Below are 25,261 nucleotides of genomic sequence, written 5' to 3'. Positions count from 1 at the left end.
TTAAGACACAAAGGACGGACACGTGGAGCAACATGAATGCATCTCAGAACCAGGATACGGAGCACAAGAAGTCAGGCTCTGGGGAACACGCCGTTTGAGTCTGCTCATACGAAGTTCCCGGAAGGTCCAAAGGAGCGGTGGGCTGGGAGCCACATAGTGCTTGTCCTGAGTGGTGGTGTGGGGAAGGCAGACTGCAAAGTGGCAGAACATTCTGGAAAGACGGAACTCTGTCTGTTGACTGGGGTTGTACATCCCCAGGTGTCTGTGTTTTCCAGCATTTAATAGCTGCGTGCATCTTAGCTGAGTCAGCAAAACCAGATCCAAAGCGAGCATTCCATGATCTTGGGATGTACTGTTCACACGTTGGGGATCTCAAGGCTGCATGGAGGCAGTGTGATAATGGACAAAGGCTTTCCCGTGGGGTCTGTTTTAACTTGAAAATGAGTGGGTGATAAATCAGGATTCCATCGAAGTGTTACTTGAAGTCGCATGGTGAGATAACTGGGTCACCCGAGGTCAGCCGCTGGCCTGAAAGAGTCCCTCACGCCCATAGACTCATCTGAGCAGGGTGGCTGCGAGTTGGAATAGACGCAATGGCAGTGGGTGTGTGTTTACATTCATGACGCTGGACTCTGGGAACACTCTCCTCTTGAAGATTCATGCACGAAGTAGCTGCTTCCTTCCTCAAAAAGTTGGCGACAAAACCACTTGGGTTTCACCTTTGTGGGGCAGGTTTTATTGCTCATAATTCTGAACAAGAAAATAATCAGCCCAGGCCCTGGCTTAGCAGTTTTGTTGGCCCCTGTGCCAAGCATGCAAAGCACGGAACAAATGGCGCCGAGTCCCAGGTGCCTTTGGTAATGAATAGGCAGGAAAGGGGATGAAGCCTGTCTTTTCACCCTTAAGGAATGGCTGCGCTAGAAAAATGGAATCGCACTGAAGCTTGAAATCCATCCTGGTCTAAGATGGGTAGCAGACAACTGGCCAGGTCGTATCTTCTGTATTCATTCCCATTACCAGCCGTGAATGCTCCCTGGGCTCGCTCTTGCTGAATCAATGTTTCAAGAATCCTCAGTGGCTTGAATTTGCAATCTGAGAAATCAATCAAGTGCCTCAAGAGAATGCCAGGCCTTACTCTACCCTGAGCCTCAAAACGCCTCTTGTAATTAAGTGTTAGTTGGAGTTCATTGCACTTGAATAATGAGTCGATGTGTGGGTAGGCTCCCTTTGTTGTTTTTATCTGGAGAAGTGTTACTTCCAGTTTCTGAAGAACAAAATCACTGTTGTCATAAAAATGCCATTTGATGTCCCTGTAATTAAAATACTCTGGGTCTCCGAAAATGTAAGCCAGCGCCTTTGTGGGTCGCTCCTGACAGCAGATGCAGGTGCCCTGGGATGGTGTTTGATGGATAGAGCTTTCTTAGGTAGATGCTTACAATGAAAGAGCCTAGCACTAGACAGTGGAGCCCTGGTGGCATAGTGAGTTAAGTGTCAGGCTGCTAACCACAAGGTTAGTTGTTTGAAACCACCAGCCACTCCACACGAGAAAGATGAGGCTTTCTTCTCCCCCAAAGATTTATGGTCTCAGAAAGCCACAAGGGAGTTCTACTCTGTCCTGTTGGGTCTCTTTGAGTCAGACTTGAACTCTACGGCCGTGAGCTGAGAGCTGAACAGTGAAGAAGGGAGACTGGCAGAGAATCGAAGCATTTGAGGTATCGTGTGAACAGGAGGGGCCGGTTCCTTAGAAGGACACCATGCTGGATAAAGTAGAGGGTCCGTGACAAAGAGGAAGACCCTTCATGGAATGGGTGCACACGGTGGCTGCCACCATGGACTCAAACAGAGCCGTGACGGTGAGGGTGGTGGTGACTGGGCTCTGCTTTGTTCTGTTGTTTGTGAAGTTGCTGTGAGTCGGATCTGACTCGACGGCCCCGGACAGCACTGGGGTTGGAGGACTGGAGCACGTTGGTCTTTCTTTGCAAGGTCCGACTTGCTGAGTGATCCAGTGAGTGACCGACGAGTCCCGGTTGGACAAGCAATTGGGTAACTGGTTCTAATTCTGCGTTTCTCCTGGTTCATGTCCTTTTCCTGGCATCCTGAAGCTGTTGGGAAGCAATGGTTGGTTAACAGTGGACTCCATGTGCAAAGAATGAAGCTAGGAAGATTGGACGTTGCCGAAAATGAAAGAGAGTTCAGAAAGACAGGTCTTTGTCATCTGTGAGCTAATATCGGCCATTTTGAATTGCACAAATCACATGCTTGACGATGCTGGGAATGAATAATGGTGTCAGGGAACATGGTGTCACATTCTGAGAAAGCATTTCAAGCTCCGTCTTCAGGAACAACGCTGTTTGTAATAGGATAATGCCTACATGCCTACCAGGAAGGTCTGCTATTACAACTATTATTCCAATTCCAACCCAATCCAAGCTCTAAAACCCGTGATAAAGAAATGGAAGAATCATACCAACATTTTCAGTCTACAATTGATCCAAAATGCAATCAAGATGCATCGATAATTACTGGTGGTTGGAATTCAAGAGTTGGCAACAAAGAGGAAGGATCAATCATTGCAAAATATAGCCTTGGTGATAGAAACGAAGCTAGAGAAGGCATCATTGAATTTGTCAAGGTCAATATAGACTATATTTGTGGGAAGAGATTACAGAGACGCTCAGTATCAGCAGCCCAAACAAGGTCAGGGGCCGTCTGCGGAACAGACCATCAGTCGTTCGTATGCAAGTTCAGGTGAAGCTGGAGAAAATTAAAACAGCTCCATGAAAGCCAAACTAGGAGCTTGAGTACATCCCAAAGGCTGGTAGAGCTGATCTCAAAAAGAGTGGATACACTGACCACCAGTGACAGAAGACGTAGCGAGCTGTGGGAGGGCATCAAGAAGTCATGAAGCCCAAAGGGGAGAACATGCGCATCGTACTTCAGTCTGAAAGAACTGAAGAAAATCCAGCCCCGAGCGCCGTCTTCGAGGATTCCATGATCCACATAGTGCAGGAAGAAGGTGGCAATCCGATTTTCCACCAGCAAGTGCTTCTGGTCCTCCTTGTTTTCAGCAAGCACGGTTGTGTCACCTGCAGAGCGCACGTTGCTAATAAGCCTTCCTTCAGTTCTGATGTCACATTCTTCCCCGTGTCACGCAGCTTCTCTGATGATTGGTTCAGTGCACAGATTGAACACGTAGGGTGAGAGGATACAACCCTGATGCACGTCTTTCCCAAAGAAGAACCGAGGGAGTGATGGGCTAGACAATCCTTTCCAGCACCATAATCATTTTTTTTTGCTTAAAAGTTTTATTTTTAATTTTTAATTTAATTTTTTATTGAAAAAATTACTTTTTAAAAGTCCAATGGTTTTTCATATAAATGATGACTCTCAAAGCCATTCCCATCACCTAGAAATTGTTGACGTGATGGAGCGGACGTATTAGAGAAGGTGGCTAAAGGCTGGGGCTGACTGGACAGTCAGCATTTCTTACAAGCCCCACTGGAGCCACTGGTGCGAGCACGAATTCATAAGCTCATGGTGCTGGTGTCTGCATCTTGCAAGGATTATAAGGCCCGTTTACCAAGCTGCTCAGTGGGCTGGTTACCTAGGAGCTCTGCCCGATCCAGGACTGTTTCTAAACTTGAGGGAAGTTTGGATCAGGCTGGCGGGCAAAGGGGTTTAGAACCAGCACCTGCCTTCAACAAACCCTCCCAGCCTGCAGTTCTTGCTCCTGGCGGTCACTGGCATCAGCGGGCCTGCTTCAGAAAGCAAACACAAATGCCAGGAGCCCTCTGGGCCGTGCAAACAGAACCCCTGGCAGGGGTCTGCCTACCAGTGTTTTTAAAAACTCCTTAGGTTTTAAAGGTGACTCCATGGATAAGGACCACTGCTCCCATACAGAACGCCCCCCGCCACACACACACATACTTTACACCACACACAAGCCCCAACCATGGCGTCCACCTAAGTGAACAAAAAGCTCAGAACTCAATATGCGATGAGTTCCAGCCTGTCTGTCACACACACACACACACACACACACACACACACACACACACACTCATTCTTTGTCACAAGTGCTGTCTTTGTCTGAGTCAGGCCTAGATGATGTCCCCTGGCACATGACCCCACTTGTTCAGACAGGTTGATGAATGCATTTCCCTCCTTTCATCAGGCCAAATGGGAAGGTCTAAAAAGCCATGTTCGTTTTCCAATTCTACCTGTGGCTCATTGGGGGCTGGTTCTTCTCATTCACTGGCCATCACCTGGTAGCCCAAGCCCTGCGCCGTGCACCCATGACCCGGTTTTGCCCTCTTCCTAGCGTGTCCCTGTTCTTCACCAAGGCTGTTCCCTCACCTGCTGGCACTCTCTGCTTGCCTTTTATTTATAGGACAGCGGCAGGGTTAGTGCAGCTAGTCCACTGCTGTTTCCCCAGCAAATTGAAGGTCACTTCATTTTTCCAACAGTGTTCCTTTAGCATCAACTCCGAACCATTTCAGAGTGAACTCCCAGTCTGGAATCCAGGATCAATTGTGTGATGCTAACTAAGCAAGGCTCTTACCACATCTCAAGCCCCCTTCCCCAGAGCCCACCCCTAGTCACGACATAGAGGTGGGTAGCACCCCCTGTGTATAGATCCCTGGGCGCCTCAGAAGAAAGGTCTTCTGAATAGTTTGATGGTGACAATCTAATTGTATTGCTCTCCTGCTCAAGAGCTTTCTATGGCTCCCCACTACCCACTGAAGGAAACCAGCTTCGTGATTCAGCCCACGCTGACCTGCAAGCAGCAGCCCCTGCCATTCCTCTGCCCTTGGAGCTCCTGTCTTCAGTAAATGGAACCAGCTCCCCCGCTGCCGAGCCCCCAGTCCTGTCACTACCCCCTCCTCCTCGTCAGTCTGGTGCTTGCTAACCACCTCCCCCAGAAAAGCGACGGTAGGTTCCCGATTCTCTCCTCTTCTAAAACCGAATGCATTGTATCAAAGGCAGGCCCTTCCACCGGACTGTGTGCCCCTGGAGACCCAACGGTTGGTGATCGTCCTGGCACACAGTAGGTGCTCTTGACATCATGGTTGAATGCGCGAATGAGGGAGGGAGAGTGGGCTCTGTTCACGTGACAGCTTGGAAGGTCTTGCGCGGAGTTAAGAAGTTCTCACCGAGAGCACAGATTGGCTAGCCGGCCCTTCGGGCATGCAGGGTGGCCTGTGACCATACCGCCCGGCCACCATCTGCTGGAGTAACTCCTGCTCTCTCCCTTTGCCAGTTGCCTTTTCTGGCCTTGGCTTCACGACGTTCTACTTGGCGGGCAAGCTGCACTGCTTCACCGAGAGCGGCCGCGGCAAGAGCTGGCGGCTGTGTGCGGCCATCCTGCCCCTGTACTGCGCCATGATGATCGCCCTGTCCCGCATGTGCGACTACAAACACCACTGGCAAGGTGAGTGCTTGCCGGGGCCCGCCCCTTTCCTCCAGGTGCAGCCGCAGCAGCCAGAGCAGACACCGTTCCAAAGAGAATCCACACTTCCCAGGCCCAGGGCCTCCACCCCTCTGCTGCCCACATTGGGGCAGGGACACATGGCCTCTTGCCCCGCTGGCTCAAGGAGATTGCTGTGTCCTGCTGGACACCAGACTCCTGGGCTTAGAGCCTCCCTGGCCTGGGCCCCAGCTCCGCTTTCCCAACTGGTCGCCTGCCTTTGTCCTCAGACTGGGTGCCAAGAGGTGTTGGCTCCTTCCACACATTCAGTCTGGCCAGCAAGGACATGTCTCCCCATGATGCTCCTCGGGGGATGTGCCCAACTCACAGAGCGGGATGTCTCCAGCTCTCCTCAGAGCAGCGGCCCCCCGGAAGCTCTGTGTTGGTACCGTGTAAGCGCAAAGGAAAGACCACAGTGCCATTGAGCAGTGGGCAAGTCAGCTGCACAAGGCCTGTTTGAAGTGTTGAAAGCAAGGATGTCACTTTGAAGGCTAAGGTGCTCCTGACCCAAGCCATGGCATATCCAGTCATCGCATGTGCATGTGAAAGCAGGACATTGAATAAGACCAAAGAAGAACCCACGCCTTTGAGTCACGGTGTTGTCAACGAACAGTGGCTGGAAAAAAACAAATCTGTCTTGGAAGAAGTACTACCAGAATGCTCCTCCTAAACGAGGGTAATGACGTCAATGATTGATGCATAGCTAGGCAGGGAGCCCATCTGGTGGACTGAGCTACCCAGTGACCATGGGTGGGGCCACCCATCATGAGAGCATTCATAAGGTACCCTGTGGCATCCTCAAAGATAAGTCCCTTCTTGCTGTAGACTTTAGTTAACCACATTATTACTAGATTTCTATGACTCCATTTCAATTATGACTTAAGTAACTGTGCCTAATGTGAAAATCTATTTGATTACTCAATGACATGTTTATAGCAATAAATGGCCCATGATCTTAACTACTTGGATCTGTGCATTATCATGCCTGTTTTCTGTGATCAGCATTGCTTTAGGCATTTCTGCCTTCCCAGCTGCATGCTGGATACACAAATCTATTACTCTGGTAAGTGAGGAAAGGGTGGAGGCGCAGGGCAGGCCCAAGAAAGAGACACTGGAAACATTTACCAGGCTTGCTCCAGAAATAAGATGACCAGAATCAATTCTGGATCTATCCAGGGCTTGTGTCCCTACATCTATGCCATGCTGCCATTCAGGTCCACTGAATACCAGAGAACACCGAGATGGTGCTAACCGAATTCAGTGCTCACAAAGGCCCTGATATTTGTGACTAGCCGTGTGTTTTCAAGCACTGAAACAAGGGGAATTGAAAATGGTGGGGTGGTGGCATCTAACTTCCTCTGGCTCCACAAGGGGGCAAGGGCATCAAAAGCAGCATCAGCCCAAGGCCAGTTTCTCTGGTCCTTGCCTCACCTGTCAACCATCTCCATCCATTCTGACACCAGCTGTCCCTCCCACAGCCCTCTCTGCTTCTCTCAGGGGAGTGAAATGTATTACTGTGGCCACACAGAAAGCACAGGTAATACGATTGGGGTTTAGCAGGGACGTTCACAGGTTACAATCCCAGATCAGAAATGTTCAGGATGCAGTTCTTCCAGTCAGGAGCATCTCTTCTCAGCTGTGCCTGATGCACACCTCTCTGGTCCTTGGCCTCTCAGTCACACAGTCCCTTGGTCTCTGCCCTGCGATATTACAAGGCTCTTTTTTTAAGTGCTGCCAATAAATGTCCAAAGGGCGTGCTACTCCTCCATAAGCTGCAGGCTGAAGGCCCCCAACTCTCTCTCCAGGGGTCAGCAAACCGAGCTCTCCAGTTAAGACCCTGGAGGTAGTCTACTCTGAAAGTGAGTCTCCTGCCTGAAGGCGCTCAGTTTTCCTTGATCTGTGGGCTGGAAAGCCCACTGCTCTGGCTCTGGCTTTGGGTTCTGCAGCTTCTGTTGTCACCACTCCTCTGCAGCCACAGCTCTTGGCTCAAGGCTGTTCCACACACAGGAATCTTGGGGTTCAGAGGACATGTTCCGTTCCTGACTCTTGTCTCTTGATGGCAGTGAGATCTGTCTTTCCTGCTCCTGAGATGGCTCAGTTTGTACCCAATAAGATGAACAAACTGACCAACCTCCATGTTACAGTTTCATCCCTCTAGTTGCATGCTCCCACCCAGCCATTTGGTGGGGATTTCAAAGACCAGGGTCAGAAGAGCTATATCCCCTCGTTCACTGCACCACGCCCTACTGGGAAAACACAAGAAGAGAGAGACTTCTGAGCATGTCTGCCTCTACTGAGAGTCCTGTGTGGGCCAGGGCCAGGGCCTGGAATGTGTTTGCTCCAGCTCCAGGCAGAATAACAAGTCCAGTCTATGTATCTAGAGCTAGTCTTTCCTCCTGCGACTCCATTTGTCTGGGGGTAACTTTTAACTAACATGGATTTCCTTCATCGTAGGTGATGTTGCACAGCCTTGGGTGCCTGTGTGTTATTATTATTATTAGTGTCTCCCTCCAAATATAATCCAGAAAAACAGGTTTCAAGAGTATTTCCTTGTCATGCACGTGCACGATCATGTGCCCTGGGGGAAATCTTCAGGATGGCCGCCATTGCCCTTGCCACATGTACCTGACTGGGTTGTAATTTGAGATGACTCTTCAGTAGACCGTCGGCTCTGCCACACAAGACTTCTGGCCTGACAGAGGCTGCTCTCTGTGGGGAAACCCTTCCACGGAGGCTGATGGCATTTTGAAAGGTCAACTTATTCTTAATCTCATGCTCCCTCCCTCTCTCCTATTTCCCACCCTCCAGCCCCCTCCCCCATTACACAAACCACTGGGTGAGGAACACACACTGCTGTTAGCCAGGCTTCCCGTGGGCTGTCAGAAGTAGTCTTTCGATCTTCACGATGAAATGATTGGTACAAGAGCTCTTGGAACGCTATGATGTTTCTCACCAAACCTCACCAGCCTCATAGGAAGCAACCCCCTCAGTGTCTCCTTCGGACACTACTTGGCACCAGTGGACTGATCTCTCTTCAGGGTTCTCCTCAGTCACCTGCCCCGCATGAATGGCAGGGCCCACTCTCACGTTCGCATGGGCTATAAAATGCTGTCTCCTCCCTGAGGGAATTTCTGAGCTGGACGGTCCTGGGGTCCACTCGTCTCTGCATTCGTACCCACACACCCCGGTCAGGAGGGTGCAAGCAGTCTGTAGCTCTCAGGTCAGAATGTGCTGGATGGAAATCTTTGGTCCCCAAGAGAGGCTCTCTCAGTCAGGACCATCTTCTCTCTGCCTTCTCAGTAGTCCTGGTCTACCCCATTGCTTAGTTCCCAGGGACGATGGAAGCTCATCCCCAAGTCTCCCTGACACAGTTGCTTCATTTCATTCCAGGCACCGTCTCCCCTCAGCCTTCTGTGGGTTTCTCTAATGTCCTGTTGGTTCGATGACATTTGAAACTTGGTCTTGAACATCAAAAACTAAAGCAAATGGGGGAAGCAAATGAAATAAAAGAGCTGAGCAGAGTATTCCAAAGGGAAACCCGAGAAGACAAAATATTGTAAAATAAATTGTAAATAAAGTACAAAGACCTGGAATTAGAAAGCCTCCAGGGAAGAACATGCTCGTCATTTCTAATGCTGAAAGAACTGAAGAAAAGGTCAGACCGTAAGCTGCAGTCGTGAGGGCTTTATGGGAAACATATTGGCTGGTGCAGGAAGCATCCAGAGACGACGGAAGGAATACACAGACTCGCCGAGCCAAAAGAACCGGTTAAGAGCCAACCATTTCAAGAGGTAGCATATGATCAAGCACCGATGGTATTCAAGGAAGACCTCCAAGCTGCCCTGAAGGTGTTGGTGAAAAACACGACTCCAGGAATTGATGGAATGCCAATGGAAATGTTTCAACAAATAGATAGAATGCTGGAGGCACTCTTTCATCTATGCCAAGACATTTGGAAGACAGCTACCTGGCCATCCAACTGGAAGAAATACATATTTGTGCCCATTTCACACACAAAACAGGTGACCCAACAGAATATGGAAATAATTATAATATGCAAAAATATTATTAAAATCACATGCAAGTAATATTTTGCTAAAGATCTTCCTAAAATGGTTGCAACAGTTTGCTGCCAGGAAGCTGCCAGAATTCAAGCTGGATGCAGGAGAGGATCTGGAATAAAGGCTATCATTGCTAACGTCAGATGGATCTTGATCAAAAGCAAAGAGTACCAGAAGGATTTCCATTTGCATTATTGCCAGTGCAATCAACTGTGTGCGCGTTCAACTGTGTGAGTCATCACAAACTATGGACAACATTGGGAAGAAGAGGAATTCCAGAACAATGAATTATGCTCATGAGGAACCGATACAAAGGGATGGCGACTGTATTAAAATCAGGAGTTGTGAGTCAGGTTGTATCCTTTCATCACACTTATTCAATATGTATGCTAACCCATAATCTGAGAAGCTAGATTGTATAGAGAAGCACATGGTCTCAGATTTGGAGGAAGGCTCATTAACAATGTGTGATATGCAGATGATATAGACATGCTTGCTGAAAGCCCAATGGACTTGGAACACTTACTAATGAAGGTCAAGGACTACAGTATAGATTTGTAAAAAACTGTGTTAATGTGTAAAAATAAAAATCCTCATAACTAGGCTAATCAACAAAATCATGATACATGGAGAACAGCTTGAGGTCATTAGATATTTCCTTTTTCTTAGATCTGTAATGAATCTTTATGAAAGCATTCGTCAAAAAATCAAAAGACTGATTGCACTGGGCAAATATGCTGCACAGATTATCTTCAAAGTCTTAGAGAGCAAAGATATCATTTTGAGGTCTAAGATGCACCCAGTCCTAGCCAGGGTATTCTCAGTCCTCTTACATGCACATGCAACCTGCACAATGAATAAGGAAGACCTGAGAGGAATTGATCTACTTGAATTATGGTGTTGGTGAGCAATCTTGAATATACCACGGATTTCCAGAAGAATGAATAAATCTATCTTGGAAGAAGTACAGCCAGAATGATCCTTTGAAGCAAGCATGGCCAGACTTCATCTTGTGCTCTTTGGGCATGTCATTTGGATGGACCAGTCCCTGGAAAAAGAAATGGGACTTGGTAAAGTAGAGAGAGTCGGCAACAAAGAGGAAGATCCTCAATGAGATGGATTGACACAGTGGCTGCAACAATGGGTCCAAAGCTAGTAATGGACGTGAGACTGATGCAAGATTGGGCAGGGTTTCATTCTGTTGTGCATAGGGTTGCTATGAGATGGAACCCACTGGACAGCACCTATCAAAACAATGATCGGTTAATTTGTTGAATGTGGTGTTATCTGTCATCATCCACCAGTCAGAGGTCGGCAAACTTTCTCAGTAAAGGGCCAGATTATAAAAGTTATAGGCTCCGTGGGCCTCATTAAGATCTCCATCCTAAGTATTCAACTTGCTGTTTTCAAGAGAAAAATCTACAAGCAATATGCAAATGGATGGTTTTACAAAGTTTGCTGGCTTGTGCATTCGAATATAGTCTCCACATGGATAGTATCTTTTGTTCATGTGATACCTAGTAGATACTCTACAAATATGTCGACTCACTGAATGAATGGCTTCTATGAAGAATAAGACAAATACTAAGTAAGGAGACAGCAGTATTTTGCATTCTTGGCACTTGGAAAGCCATGCGTTTTCCTTTGGAGCCTTCCAGTTGCATGCCACCATATTTGGAATGACGTCAACCCAAATGGCTTCTGCGCAATAAACTTGATCCCGCCTGCATTTATGTCCACACCAGCCCTGCCGAGCTCCAAGGTGATTGCATCCAAATAACAACAGCCCACTGGAGGCCCTTGATGACAGTCACCCTCATCAAGTAAATCATTGTCCGACTCCATCCCCCCAGTTATTTGAAATAAACATTGTTCGCAGTGACTTTGCTCAGAGTGGCTTGAATAGCTTTTGCCTTGAGCTTGTTACTTCTGATAGCACTACACACTCCAGGATGTGACTTCTCACTCATTCCACTAAATGGGCAAAGCATTGGCAGGAACCTTAATTTGCTTTCAGGCTGCTAAATTAGTAAGCCTAGCAAACACATACTTGGAATGCTTTGATGTCTCTTGGCCAATGATCCACCTAATGAAATGCCGTGTTACAGAAAATAGAAAGTCAAATGATATTATTTGTAGGCTTTGCTGTTGGGTCTCTTCCATGATCATTGGATCAGAAGCAGATGCCGTAGATCATATTAGATGCTAATAAAAGAATACCCCGTGGAGCTGTTGCCTGGGGTTAGAGGAAAAACAAAACACGAGTGCAACTCTAAGACCTTGAACTTCAAGAGGCCCTGGCAGATTTTATAGGCTGGTGGCCACAGGCCACGTACACTTCTTTCCTATTTGAACCACATCATTTAATCACAGCAACGATGTCGTCTGACCCTGCGCAAGAGTTTATGGCACAGATTGCTTCCCCATTTCTGGAGTGACAAATGCTTTCAAGTTCATTAGAAGTTTATTTAAAATGCTGCGAAAAACAGTAACAGTGATGTGGCCATGGTAAGAAGATTAGAACTCCAGTTTACCTTCTGAGTTGCTATCTGAGGAGAGGGATAGTAAGGGGAAGTTCTGGAGTGGCATCCGAGGAACAGACTGTGAAAAAAGAGTGATGGGCGCTGCTGTGTGTTCCCACATAACACCCTTGTGCATGCAGTGCACACAACTCACATAGAGACTAACGCGAGGCCCCACCACTGGCAGGAACCACATCATGTGTGTGTTATTTGCATTAAACACACTCTCCCTGACACTGTGTTTTAAGTTCTTAGTTTGTGACAGACTCTAAGACAGTAGCCTTAGCTCGTCATCGCAGCTCGGTGGAGTGGACATTGCGATCTCTATTTGACAGAGAAACGGAAGAGGTGACGTGGCTTGTCTTGGTTGGCGCGGCAGTGATTCGGATTAAGGAGTCCTCAGAGTGGAAGATTCGTGTTGGGCGGTGGTGCTAGATACCTTACCAGTGGCCCCAGACTCTGCCACCTGTAGTCTCAGGACAAGCTGGGTTTCACGGTTGTCCCCTATAACCTCCTCCCACTCTATCTTCTTTCATGGCTGCTCGACCAGGTGAGCTGATACCACAGATAGTAGAAGCAATTCCAGGAGAGATCATGAAATGTAAAAATATTGTCCTCATTCTCAAAAAAAGCCCCCCAAAACTATTTTGCTAGACCTAGGCGGAGCCAAGATACTTGTAACATGCCTACCACAAGATTAAAATTTACATTGCAGATATATCTACGTTAGGCATTTCCTCAAAAGATACATTTCCTTGGCAGCTGATGAGAATTTTACCAACAACACAGTGGGATTTATTTGTGACTTAACCTCAGGACCCAAGCAGCGTGCCCTTTCCTGAGGAGTGTTTGGAAACTTGCTACCATGAGCCTGGATCAGACAAGGAGTACCTTTGCACCCCATCTGAACTCAGGTAGCCACACCCTTATTACCTTCAAAAGGCTGGGATGTCAGCCCGGAACCCAGCAGGGTGCCAACGCAGCCCCATGGTAGAGCCAAAGCTATGGGGTGGTCAGTTGGTCTCTCTGAGCCTTCCTTGCTTTGGTAAAATGGGCTGGAGTTACCTGCCCAGCGGTGGTTCATGAGATTAAACAGGATAACATATGTGGAAGTAGGGGCCCCTCACACACAAGGTCGGCAGCAAGCTTATCAAGAGCTCCACATTTCCTTCCTTAGGGACAGCCAGACCTCCGTTGCGCTACAGCATTTTGGGTGAGAGGATCTGTAGACACGCTTAATGAGGATTCCTTGAGTAGTTTTCTTTCCTGGGGGGCCTATAGAGCTCCAAATGGTCACCTTCTTTTTGGAGGATTCTCTGGGGAGGGCCTGTTTTATCTCTAATGTACCCCTCCCACCTCATTTCATCTTTTGCCCCCATCCACCACCCCCACTGCTAAGACCAGCCCCCTGGGGAGATTGGATCCTCTGCCAACCCCAGGGGGCTGTGGATTTTGCTCATCAGATGTTGGGTTCTCTTGTCTATGACTCGGAAGGTTTGTCGCATCCCTGGGAAATCATGGCCCCTCAAGACAGAGCAAAGACTGGATTTAATCACTGGTTTCTCAGACTCACTGATGTCACTGGACTCCTGGGGGAACCCGCTCAAGACAAGATATTCCTTCCCAAGTGTGTGCTTAGATTCTGTGGCCATGGCCTGAATTCTCCGTCCAGAATTTAGAACTGACTTTCAAAAGCAGGAGCACGAGTCCGGGTCCATGCCATGTTCAGGTGCGGAGAGAGAATCCGTGTGTGTTTAAAGGGACGTGCACACGCCAATGGGGCTGCAGGGTTACTTCTCCAGCATGCTTTCTCATTTGGTCCCCAGGGCGGGGGCGGGGGGTGTCCTATCATCAAACCGAGGGGCCATGAAAGCTCAAGGGCAGAAGTCTCGCTTTCCATGCGGAAGGAAGCCCCTGGTCCATCGTTGGCCAGTATACTTCATGCCTAACAAACACCCATCTGTGAGTGGGGGGGCGCGGGTTGCACGTTGCGATGAACTTTCCAGACGAAATTGGACGAGAGAGAAAGGCCTAGAGATGTGTTTCCAAAGATCAGCCGCTGAAGACCCTCTAGATCCCAACGGTCCAAGCTTCAACTAGTCGTGGTAGGCATGGAGAGGGCGAAGGATCGGTGGCGTTGTTTCCACTGTTCATGGGCTGTCCGTGATCTGTACCCAGCTCTGTGGCAGCTGACAACAGTAGCAATAAGTGACCGTGTTAGTGGAGGAGGTGGGCACCGAGATTTCCGGAGAAGTCTACCGGGCTCCGTTGGAATGCCTCTTCACACGCTTCTCCTCTTCTGCTCTCTCCTGCCCAGATTCTTTGGTTGGCGGTATCATTGGCCTCATTTTTGCCTACCTGTGCTACAGACAGCACTACCCTCCTCTGGCCAACACAGCCTGCCATAAACCCTACGTCAGCCTCCGGGTCCCGACCTCGCTGAAGAAGGACGAGAGGCCCACCGTGGACAGCGCGCCCAGCCTGCCTCTGGAGGGCCTCACCGAAGGCCCCGTATGACTGGTGTTGGGGAGGACGAACACTCAGCCCTGGGTGCACCTGCCGCCCAGACACCATAGCACCATAGGAAAGGTTTTCTGTAGTGTGTTGCTCATCTGTTGTTTCTCAAAGCTATTCTTCTGCTTCCATTCTGCTGACGAAGGTGTCCCTCGCTACTTTAAATGTTTACTTTTCAACGTTCTTGAGTTGGCAAGGGAAGGACATGAGGAACCGTCTCTGGGAGACTGTGGAAGGAGGTTGCCAGTGGGGGGTGGGGGCCACTCAGCCTACATAGCCGACACGATTGCTGTACCAGCCACCTTCCTCTCTGTGTTTTCATGGTTGTAAAACATAATAAAACCTCCCACCTGGAAGACCTGGTGTTGGCCGTCCAGCGCTGTCAAAGCACTTCAGGGATGCAGTTAAGGGTCACAGGTGAGACAGGTGGGAAACCAGGCCCGAGCCCGCTCTGTTTGTCGGTCATGCTGTGGGCTGGGCAGTGAAGCAAAGACTTAAAGGCTTTCTGACTCTGAGCTTATTATAATAAGCTTATGTTGCTCCAGTGGCGTTGAAACTGGGAGCAGCGCTGTTGCATGTCCGGGGCTTTGTGCATCATTCCCTGGGGAAGGGAATGGGCTGGGTACAAGAACAGGGAAGCTGCAGATGTGTGATGTGGGTCGGGGTAGGGGAGGAGGTGGCTGCAGGCATCCTTCTCCCCATACTTCCAGAGCAGGCTTGAGAGCTGGTCCTGTAGCGTATCCTCTTCCAGTGAGTTCTGTTTTCCCTCTACGGGAAATGGGGGCTGATCTCACAGACTAGGAGCCCAGTGTCTTGGGCCTCATCTCAAGGAGCAGGGACGGGAAGGCTTGACTTAACGTCTCTCCAAATCAGACCATTAGCAAACCTCCAGCCCTTCCAGCAGTGTACACACGTGAAAACACACGTACGCTGCTGGGTGATGAGCCCAGGGTCCAAGGAATCAGCTTCAGGTTAGAGTTAATTCCTGTGAGGAGGTGAGTTTTGCTGGGCTCTGTGCTACCTGTGGGTTCCTCGGCTGGTCTCCCAGATCCCACCCCTGGCCTGCAGAAAGTGTTCCGTCAAGCGAGGGTGGGCATGAATGTCCAGGAAACACATCACGCCTGCTGTTCAGCTCTTTGCAATGTTTAAGCATTGGGATCAGTGCACTGGCTAGAGCAGGGGTCAGCAAACGGCGGCTCCCGAGGCCATATGCGGCTCTCTCAGTACGCACATGTGGCTCCGGGGTAAAATGGAAAAGGCAAATAAAACTATCATCCTTTCCTATATAACATTCTTAAGGATAGTCTACAGATAATGGTGATTTCATTTGATTGCAAACACATATTTATGGATAGTGTTGTCAGGAACAGCATGGGCTCCTCCATCTCAGAAGTTTGCCCGACCTCGTTCTGCAGCATTGGTCCCCAAACGTACATGGCCTATAGCCCCTTAAAGAAATGATTGGGCAACCCCAAGGCAATTACAAACATTAGTGTTCTAGCCTATCATTCAGGATGAAGTACAGGTGTCTGTCTGCCTTGGAAGCCTCCTGGCTTGTACCAGCACCCCCAGGGGACAGTATTACCCACTTTGGAAAACTAGAGCAGAGGTTCTCAACCTGTGGGTCGCGACCCCTTTGGGGGTTGAATGACCCTTTCACCAGGGTTGCCTGAGTCATAACAGTAGCAAAATTACAGTGATGAAGTAGCAACGAAAATAATTTTATGGTTGGGGGGGTCACCACAACATGAGGAACTGTATGAAGTTTGAGAAGGTTGAGAACCGCTGTTCTAGAGTCTTTGGGCAGCTCCCACTGCCCCTTGGCCAGCTTGCTCTTTTCAAAGCAGCGAGCACCCTCTGCTTTCCACTCTGAATGGCTGCACTGTGAGGCTCTCCAGACTGCTGGGCCCGCAGTCGGGTGATGCATCTTGGATGCCTCCTTGAGTGTCACTCCCCAGCAGGGAGCTTAACAGATAGCTTTTGGAAAGAGCCAAGTCACCATGTCATTCATGCAGCGAGCAGCGCTGGCCTGGGCCTGCTGGCCAGACCCCTCAGCATGGCATTGAGGGGACTGTGCCCTGAGTGCCTGGGCCTCCTGGTGCAGACCTTGTTCAAGGAGCCTGGGCAGCCTTCGGCACCGTAGACCTTCCCACTTAGTCCTTCAGGACCCGGAGCCACAAAGGTGATCATTCTGTGTATGGGAGGTGGGAAGCAGAAGGTTTGAATTGACTTTCATCATATATATATATATATTTTTTTTCTTTTTTTCTCAATGATAGCAGGTACGTGAGCAAGTGACTTTGAAAACAAATGTGAATTACTGTCACCTGAAATGCAGGTATTTTACCCAGAAGTGGTGCAGCCAGTTTCCACAACCCAAATCTCAAGACGAAGGGGAGGTTTTGATCTTGAAGGTCTACCAGAGAGGAGACCACAGTGGGGCAATGCTGGCTGTCATTGTGGCGTCCTGTTTGAAGTCAGAACACATAGAGAATATATACCACTGGCTTTGGAATGTACACTTTAGGGAGGCATGTGTGGGTGTTGAACATTAAATTCAGGTTTCAGGGTAACCATGGGAAACGCCTGTTGGCCATGGTCAACCAAATGGAGCAATAAGGTTCCGTTAAGACTGAAGCCAATCTTAGAATGTCTTTGTTGCCTCAGTAGATAGCAGGGCCTCCCTTTCCATTATTAACAGGTCCATCGGAGCAGACTCTCAGCACTACCTGGCCCTTTTCGGTGACACCACATCTAACCTGTCTTCTCTTGAGCAATGCAGCAAGTCCCAAAAGTTCCATGGAGCCTGCATCACTAAGGTACCGTTGGCTAATGCATTTTGTAGGGGCGCTATTTCTTCACTCCATTGAACCAAATAACCAGGGGTATGTTACTTTCGGGGCTTGCTGTGAGTTGCCACTGAGTTAATTGAGAACCCATCAACCCCTGTGTGCCGAGTAGAATTCTCCACAGGGCTCAGACGACCACCTGGCCTGACGTCCTCATTGCCTCTGGGTAGGTTGGAACAGCCAATTTCTCGATGTGGAACCATTTGCAGTAGCCAGAGCCGCCACTTCAAAAGCTAAGCTACCACAAGTCCCAGAACATAATCTTCAATCCAGAATTTCACATTCCTATAAAGTCGGGAGGCTGAAGCGCACACTGGCTTAACGAAGAACTCATCCTTTGCGAAAACCGGGCCCCAAATGAAAGTCTAAACAAAGATTTGCTCACGGTAGAGAGCATTCTGTTACAGATCTTAAACACGGAGGCTTTGAAGAGTCCATGGGAAATGGAGAGAAAAGCTCGCTGAATGTTCTCCAGGAACATTTGGCAGGTCCCTCGGTGGACGGCTTCAGTGACGGGCTCCCACATAGGGACAAGGGTGAAGAGCGGGCAGGACCCCCGGCGTTTCCTGCTGTTGTGCATCGCGTTGCTATGAGTCAGGCCTGACTACCACACACCTCTTCTATTCTAGTTTTGCCAAATCTGTGCCATAGCAAGGGGTAAGACCATGAATGCCTGCGTGGCGCCGATGATTAAGCACTCCACAGTCAACGGCACCGCTGGTGGTTCCAAACCACTCCGAAGCCCTTGAGAACGAGGGCCTGGCGATCTGTCTCTGAAAGAGGGTGGCTGAGGAAAGGCCACTTGCTTCCCCTCCGCCCACGCTCGGTGCATCAGGGCCGATGCCACCATGGCGGCTGCGCTTTGGTTTGTAAAAAGAGCGAAAGAGATGAGCCTCACTTAATGATGGCTTAAAATCTTGGACCGTGAAATGGAAATTCAATATTTAAAGACAAATGGCCAGAAAGGATGGTTCAGAGTTACGAGGAACAGAGGATTGTGAGTGCAGATAATTGAATGGAAATCCCAAGACAGGCCACGTAAAAGCCTTGATGAACACATCATTAATACAGCAGAGGACGTCCTAGCACGAAGCTTCTGGCAGGATGCTGAGGAGCCGTAATTATCAGTGGAAGCCAGTTCAGAAAAGGCAGGCGTTACGTGGCATGCAGATCTGCATGTTTTAATTTCATGCTCAATTAAGGTGAAAGCAATGTTCACATCGTGGTGCAGCAATAAGATGCCCAGAAATGAGGGGGTTTGTTCTGCAGCCCCTGTTCTGTTTGGAATGGGAGGGGTTACGAGGTCAGACTCGTTCACAAAACCAGGCTTCCACAAAACCCTGCGGAATGGAATGGGCAGGGTTGCCGATGATTATGGCTGTGCTAGCTGGGGTTTCCAGAGAAACAAACCAACCACACTCATTGATGTATACAATAGAAATTCACATCAAGAAAACAAAATCTATATATAAAGGAAGTGGTCCCCACAGCTACCGAGCAGAAGACCCAGTCCAGCTCCATCCGTGGGTCTGACTCTGACTCAGAAGCTGTTCCTGACTCCTGCAGCTCCCTGACCAAGAAATTAGGAAGCAGGAAGATGAGGCAGTAGGCAGGAGGATCACAGGCTGGTGGTGGCAGAGTCGAGTGGATCCAAGGCAGGCAACGTGGTAGACTGCCAACAGCTAAGACCTGCAGGCCGTATGGTGAGCTGCCAGCTTAAGTCCGAAGGAACGAGATGCAGGATTCAGGCCGGCAGGAGAGAGAAGAAGAGAGCAAGCCAGTTCTCCACAGTCTGTTTACAGATGTGAACTAGGCCACACATCCTAGGACGTGTCAGCAGGCAGCCCCCCACCTTACACGGGAGACATTACTAAGGCTGGTGGCCCAGCAAGTAGACCCCAAACTTATCACACTGTGCATGGCCATGTGGAATGGGAGTGGCAGGTTACAGTGACACAGCCTGTCTTCTCAGCTCTGCACATGTGGAGACTCAGTGATGGCCCTTCTGGTGGCGATGGAACTTGCCCACTTGAATGTCTTCAGGATGAGCTTCACAGCAATACAAAGAGCCCAGCCTAGAGGCTTCGGTTGGCAAGACTCACTTCCTTGGTTGGGGAACCCTGCCCGGGTTCCATATCGGAGATCAGCAGCCAAAAAGTCAAATACCTGGAGGGAGGAGAGAAGTGTAGTGAGGACACCAGGTTGGGACAGTGCTGCTGAGGAGTGGGAGGGACCATGGGGAACCAAAGAGCCCATGCCCCAGGGAAGTGTCTCAAGCCTTCTCAGCACTAGCTAGTTGTTGCCCTCCAGGAAGGCAAGCCCAGTTTGGTCAAATCTCCTATTTTCTGAAGAGAAGTACGTACAAAGTCCGCATTTTCTGTAAATCATTTGGCCATTACTTTGGTATCTGTTTCCACTGAGATGCTGTAGGCTATAAATAATAAAAGACCCAGCTAAAAGCAGCTTAACCAACAGGGGGTTTTTATTATCACAGATAGCAAATCAAAAGGTAGGTGGCCTCAAGGATGCCACGCTTATTCCACCCTCCTCTTGACCTTGAGCATATCAGTGGCGCTCATCCCATGGTCACAAGATAGCTGCAGCACCGCCAAAATCACCTCTTCATCCAACTCTGCTCAAAGGCAGGAAGCCCTATAGGAGATGGTCATGGAGCTAGAGCACGTGAGCTCTTTGTGGATCTCTCTGTCAGGGACACAAATGTTGACCGATGACCAAAATTCTTTCTACTCAGGAGCTTAGGAGAAAGATAAGACTACCCAAAGACTTGCCGTTTCAGAAACCCTATAGAGAGCCGCTCTGAGTTGAAATGGATTCAATGGTAGTAGGTTTGGGTTTAGTCTCCTCCAAGCTGTCAGCCACCACATACAGTTCTGGGGGGCAGTGAGATTCCTGGTCCTTCCCCCGCCTGGGGTAGTCTGTCCCCAGCCTCTGCTGAGTTCTGTGGTCCAAAGCCGTGGCCTTCCTGGCAGTGGCTCCTTGTGTGGGGCCTTGTCAGAGCAGAAAAGGAAGACCGGAATTCTTGTCCATCTAAATGCTTGCTTATCTTCCTAAATCCTGCTGACCTCCCGCGTCTGCTGTCATTTCCTCCTCAGTGTCCCTGTCCCTGTGGGAGGAGCCCATTAGTGGAGGTGCGGGAGCAGAGGTGGAGATACACACACGTGTCTGCCCCGCCTGCTGTGTGCTCCTGCCACTGTCCTGTGGGCCAGAGCACCTGCCCTTCACTGTGTGCACCTCGAGCGGCTGCTGTTGTTAGGTGCCATTGGTCCGTTCTGACTCACAGCGAGCCTTTGTGCAACGGAACGGAACGCTGCCCGGTCCTGCACCTTCCTCGCCGTTTTTCTTAAGCTTGAGTCCGTTGAGGCAGCCCTGTGTCCATCCATCTCATTGAAGGTCTGCCCCCTGTCCACTGCCCTGTTGTTCCCAAGCAGGGTGCCCTCCTCCAGGGATCGGTCTCCTGACAACGTGGCCAAAGTGGGTGAGACAAAGCCGCCTCCTCCTTGCCCTAAGGAGCATTCTAACTGTACTTCTCCCAAGACAGGTTCATTTGTTCTTTTGGTGGCATCCCTGGTATTTTCAGGATTCTTCACCAGCCACGCACTTCATATGCATCTCATCTCCGTGAGGGGTAGTAGGGATGAAATTGTGTGTCTCCCACAAAAAAGGCACCTGGCAATCCTCGTTCTAGCCCCATTCCTGTGCACGTGACTCCATGCGGAACGATGTGCTAGGAATTCTGCTCGTGTCCACATCCTCTGCCTCCTGCTCCAGGACCTGGGACCGGAGGCTGGATGGCCCTGGTGAGTGTTGTGTGGGATGGGGAACGCTACACCCCAATAGTCACACAAGCCTTTCCTTATGGACACTCCTGTGTGCACGCTCACTGGTCTCACTCTGTGCTTCCTCTTCCCCCCAAGAGGCCAAAGCCTTTCGCCAGGGCCTCCCCGTGGTGCTCCTTTCTCTCCCTGGTACAGGACTCCTCAGCTGGGCTCCCATCCTCCTAGTCCCAACCACCGTGCACTCCCAGCTGGAATGAGGGCTTCCTAAGACCCTTCCTGGGCTGCAGCCTCCCGATGGATTCTGGGCCCCACAACTGACCTGTGTGTCCGCTGCAGGTGACTGAGGACATATTAGAGGGCAGCGACACAAGGCTCACCCAACCTGGGGGCTTCAGGTGAAGACAGAGCCTGCATCTTAGCCCAGACTGCACGCTTGATTCTGATGTGACAGAGACACCATATTCCCTTCCTTCCGGGTGCGCATTTCTCAAAGCAGCGTCCTCAGTTGACCTGTACACCTGTAGGGGGCATTTCTCCAATTTCTAGGTACTACCTGAGACCTACTGAGTTAAAATATGGGGAACAAAGGCTGGGGGGGGGGTGTTAGTGTAATTAACAATGATTGGCAAGTGAGTCTCAGGACCCTACGTTTGGGGCAGGCCTTCCAATTGGTTCATGCGGGTTCGATCCTCCTGGGGCAGCTGTTTTCTGCCCTAGATAGACTGACTCAGCATCTGTGGGTTAACATGCTCCCCAGGTGATTCTTAGAGATCCCCAAGGGATTCTCATGGATACACAAAAATCCCCGGGGAGGGAGCTTGTTAGCCTGTAGGTGCTGAGTCAGCCTAGCCCTGGGTTGGGATGACCTCGCTTCTGCTTCCTTGCTCCCTAACGTAAATCAGAGAGATGAGCCTGTCTTATCAGGGTGTCCGTGGGACAAACTCTCCTCCGGGTTGGGTGGTGGTGGTGGGGGGGTGGATAATAATAGCAATATTTCACACTCAGCATGCCATCTACGGTGGAGCCCCACTGCCTCACCCACTTCAACTCACATCCTAGGAGTCTCCCTTGCTCATTCCTTTCCCTCGATCCCCACCATGGAATCCATCTTACCTTCAATGCCCACTTCAGACCTGTCCACTCATCTCTACCGCCAGTGGCTCCTTTGTCCAAGCCACCATCTTGTTCGGCATGAACAACTGTCATGGTGTCGCCTGCTCTCCCCACATCCACAGGTGTCCCTGCATCCTGTATTCAAGAGCCAAAGAAGGTGGGTTCCTCTTTTTTTGTTTCAGGTAGTATTTACATAGAGGAAATGCCACCATGTTCCAGTGTGAGGAGCAGCGGTGATGAGTTGGGTTGGCAAGCACAACGTCAGCTAATTAAAACCCCCCAGCTGCCATGAGGAAGAAAGCTGAGGCTTTCTGCTCCCATACAGATTTGCCCCTGCTGGGGCAGATATTTTGGTGGCCCCTAGTTGGGACTGTTAGGAATGATGCCGCTGTGAGCATTTGCATCGATGTTTTGTGTGGGTGGGTGTTTGTATTTACTCGAGATATAAATACTAGGAGTAGTATAGATGGACCATAGGGTCAATGTATGTTGAGCTCGATAAAGTTTTGCTATAGTGCTGTGCAGCATGGGGCACCATTCACATCTATATCAGCAATGTACGAGTGTTCTAGCTGCTTCCGATCCTGGTCAAGCCTTGGTGTGGTCGGGCTTTATGTCTTTAGCAATTATTGCAGATGTGTAGTGATACTGCATTACGGTTCTGATTCATGTTTCTCTGATGACTCATGATTCTGAGCATCCTTCTATGTGCTTGTTGACCAAAGTTATGTATTTTTAAACATATAATATGTCTCTGCTACAGAGGCTTCCTGGAACACTTTAAAAAACCCTTGACCCCACACGATCGCCGTTCATGACTTGTTTCGTTCTCTCTTTCCGACCTCATCTGGCCTTCCTCTCCCTCTGACTCACACTGGCCTCCTGTGTGTTCGTTAAACGAGCCAAGCTGGTTCCACCTTGGTAGGCATGTACCCTTTGCTTGGCCACCTCTCTCAGAGCTCTTCCAGGCTGGCTCTTTCCCCCCTCTCCTTTTCAACCTCATGGCCATCTACCTCTCAGGTGGCTCCTCCTCTACCCTTCCATCACACCTACCCCCACCCCCACACAGTTATTTTACTACCACCTTTTCTTCTTTTAATATCCTTCATGTGATAATTAGATCAAGGAGCCCTGGTAGTGTTGTGATTACTCACTTGGCTGTTAACCACAAGGTCAGCAGTTTGAAACCATCAGGAGCTCCATGAAAGAAAGATGAGGCTTTCTACTCCCGTAAAGAGTTACAGTCTTGGAAACCCCCAGGGGCACTTCTGTTCTGTCCTAAAGGATCACTATTATTCAGAGTCAACTTTGTGGCACTGAGACTAATAATGCCCCCCAGGTCTTGGGCCCCTCTCTCCCATTCTTCTCTGCTCTTACTAGAGTGCACCTCTCTTAGAGGCACCGGTATCATTCATGTCTCATTGATGACCTGGTCCCCAGAGCCTGCCACAGAACCTACCGTAGACCGGTGCTTGATATGCTTCCTAAATGAATGGATGGCTACATCATGTTATTTCAATATCGCCATTCTTCCCACTGAGGCAGGAAGGTGTTCCTTTTCGTAGGTGGGAATTGATGGCTCATCAAGTTTAGGTTGCCTACTGTCTTAGGCTGGCTTTGCTAGAGAAGAAAAGCTGGTAAAGTTCATATAGATATAGATCATATATATATATCTCACTTGATGAGATTGATGGACATGTGGCTGTAGCAGTAGGCTCAAGCACGGCAGCAGCTGTGAGGACGGCACAGGACCCGGCAGTGTTTTGTCGTGCTGTGCTGGGGTCGCTGTGGCTCAGGACGGACTCGATTGCCCCTGAAAACAACAACGTTTTATCTAAAGACACTCGCAGAAATGCTGGTGACTGGAGTGGCACTGGACTGGAACTTGGGCAGTGATGTGTTGGGGATGGTGAAAGTGTGTGTCTATACAGAGAGAGGAAAAAAGTGTATATACAGAGAGAAAGAGGAGAGAGAGAGGTGCATATTAAGGAGATGGTTCACACAGCTGCAAAATCAGGCAAGTCCCAAGGCCATGGGTCAGCTGTCAGACTTGAGGCTTCTCTTGACCCCGTAGGGGTACAGGAGCTGATGAACACAGAATAGTAAGTAATAGGGAAAAACACTAATTCATGGGCTATGGAGGATGGTGAATCCTGATTGGCTGGTAGTATGGCAGGCCACTGGTTCAAGTGCTGAGAGGAGGAAGCTGCCAGATGTAGACCCCACGATGAACAAAAGAGCAGCCGGAATGTTCTTGAATATATTAGATGCAGGCCAACCCTCTGAGGCAACGTCCTTGCCACTGATTGGCTGCTCATAGCAGATCTCATCATGGGGGCAGGGTGGCTACATCCTTGCTGCCAAATCACTGGGATTCATGGCCCAGCCCTGTGGACACTCACTTTCACCATCCCCAACACATCCCTGCCCAAGTCCCAGTCCAGTGCCACTCCAGTCACCAGCATTCCTGAGAGTGTCTTTAGATAAAATGTTGTTGTTTTCAGGGGCAATCGAGTCCGTCCTGAGCCACAGCGACGCGGGCACAGCACGAGACACTGCCGGGTCCTGTGCCGTCCTCACAGCTGCTGCCGTTCTTGAGCCTATTGCCACAGCCACATGTCCATCCGTCTCACCAAGAGCCTTCCTCTTCTTCGCCGCCCCTCTACTTCTCCAAGCGTGATGTCCAAATCTGAGAAGAACATCGATTTTCCTTTCCTTCGTTTATAACACGGAATGTTTCTTCTCTGAGAGTTTTCCCAGAAGGCGCAGAGCTATTTCACGTGAAATGTGGGGGGAGACGCAAGACAATAACAAAACTCAACCCAATCCCACTACCCGGAAGGTGGCTGTTTACATTAAGCAAAGCAAACAAGCCAACTAAGTAAAATGCACTTTTCTTAACTTAGGGGCTGTCTATAAACAAACAACAAACAAACAA

General features: G+C 49.5%; 1 protein-coding gene across 1 annotated transcript in view; it reads left to right on the top strand.

The window, feature by feature from the left end:
• PLPP4 (phospholipid phosphatase 4) overlaps nt 1-14,920 on the top strand; it is a 37,820-nt gene extending 22,900 nt beyond the window's left edge. Inside the window, exons 4-5 of the mRNA XM_030885950.2 lie at nt 5,261-5,431; nt 14,368-14,920. Coding sequence (XP_030741810.1) covers nt 5,261-5,431; nt 14,368-14,567 — 371 coding nt within the window. The 3' untranslated portion in view covers nt 14,568-14,920. The remainder of the gene's footprint in view (nt 1-5,260; nt 5,432-14,367) is intronic.
• The last annotated feature ends 10,341 nt before the right edge of the window (nt 14,921-25,261 follow it).

This window comes from Echinops telfairi, unplaced genomic scaffold (genome assembly GCF_000313985.2).
Source record: "Echinops telfairi isolate 266 unplaced genomic scaffold, ASM31398v2 ScPeMD7_70;HRSCAF=299, whole genome shotgun sequence".
Classification (NCBI taxonomy): domain Eukaryota; kingdom Metazoa; phylum Chordata; class Mammalia; order Afrosoricida; family Tenrecidae; genus Echinops; species Echinops telfairi.
This window is presented reverse-complemented; position numbering and strand designations above follow the sequence as displayed.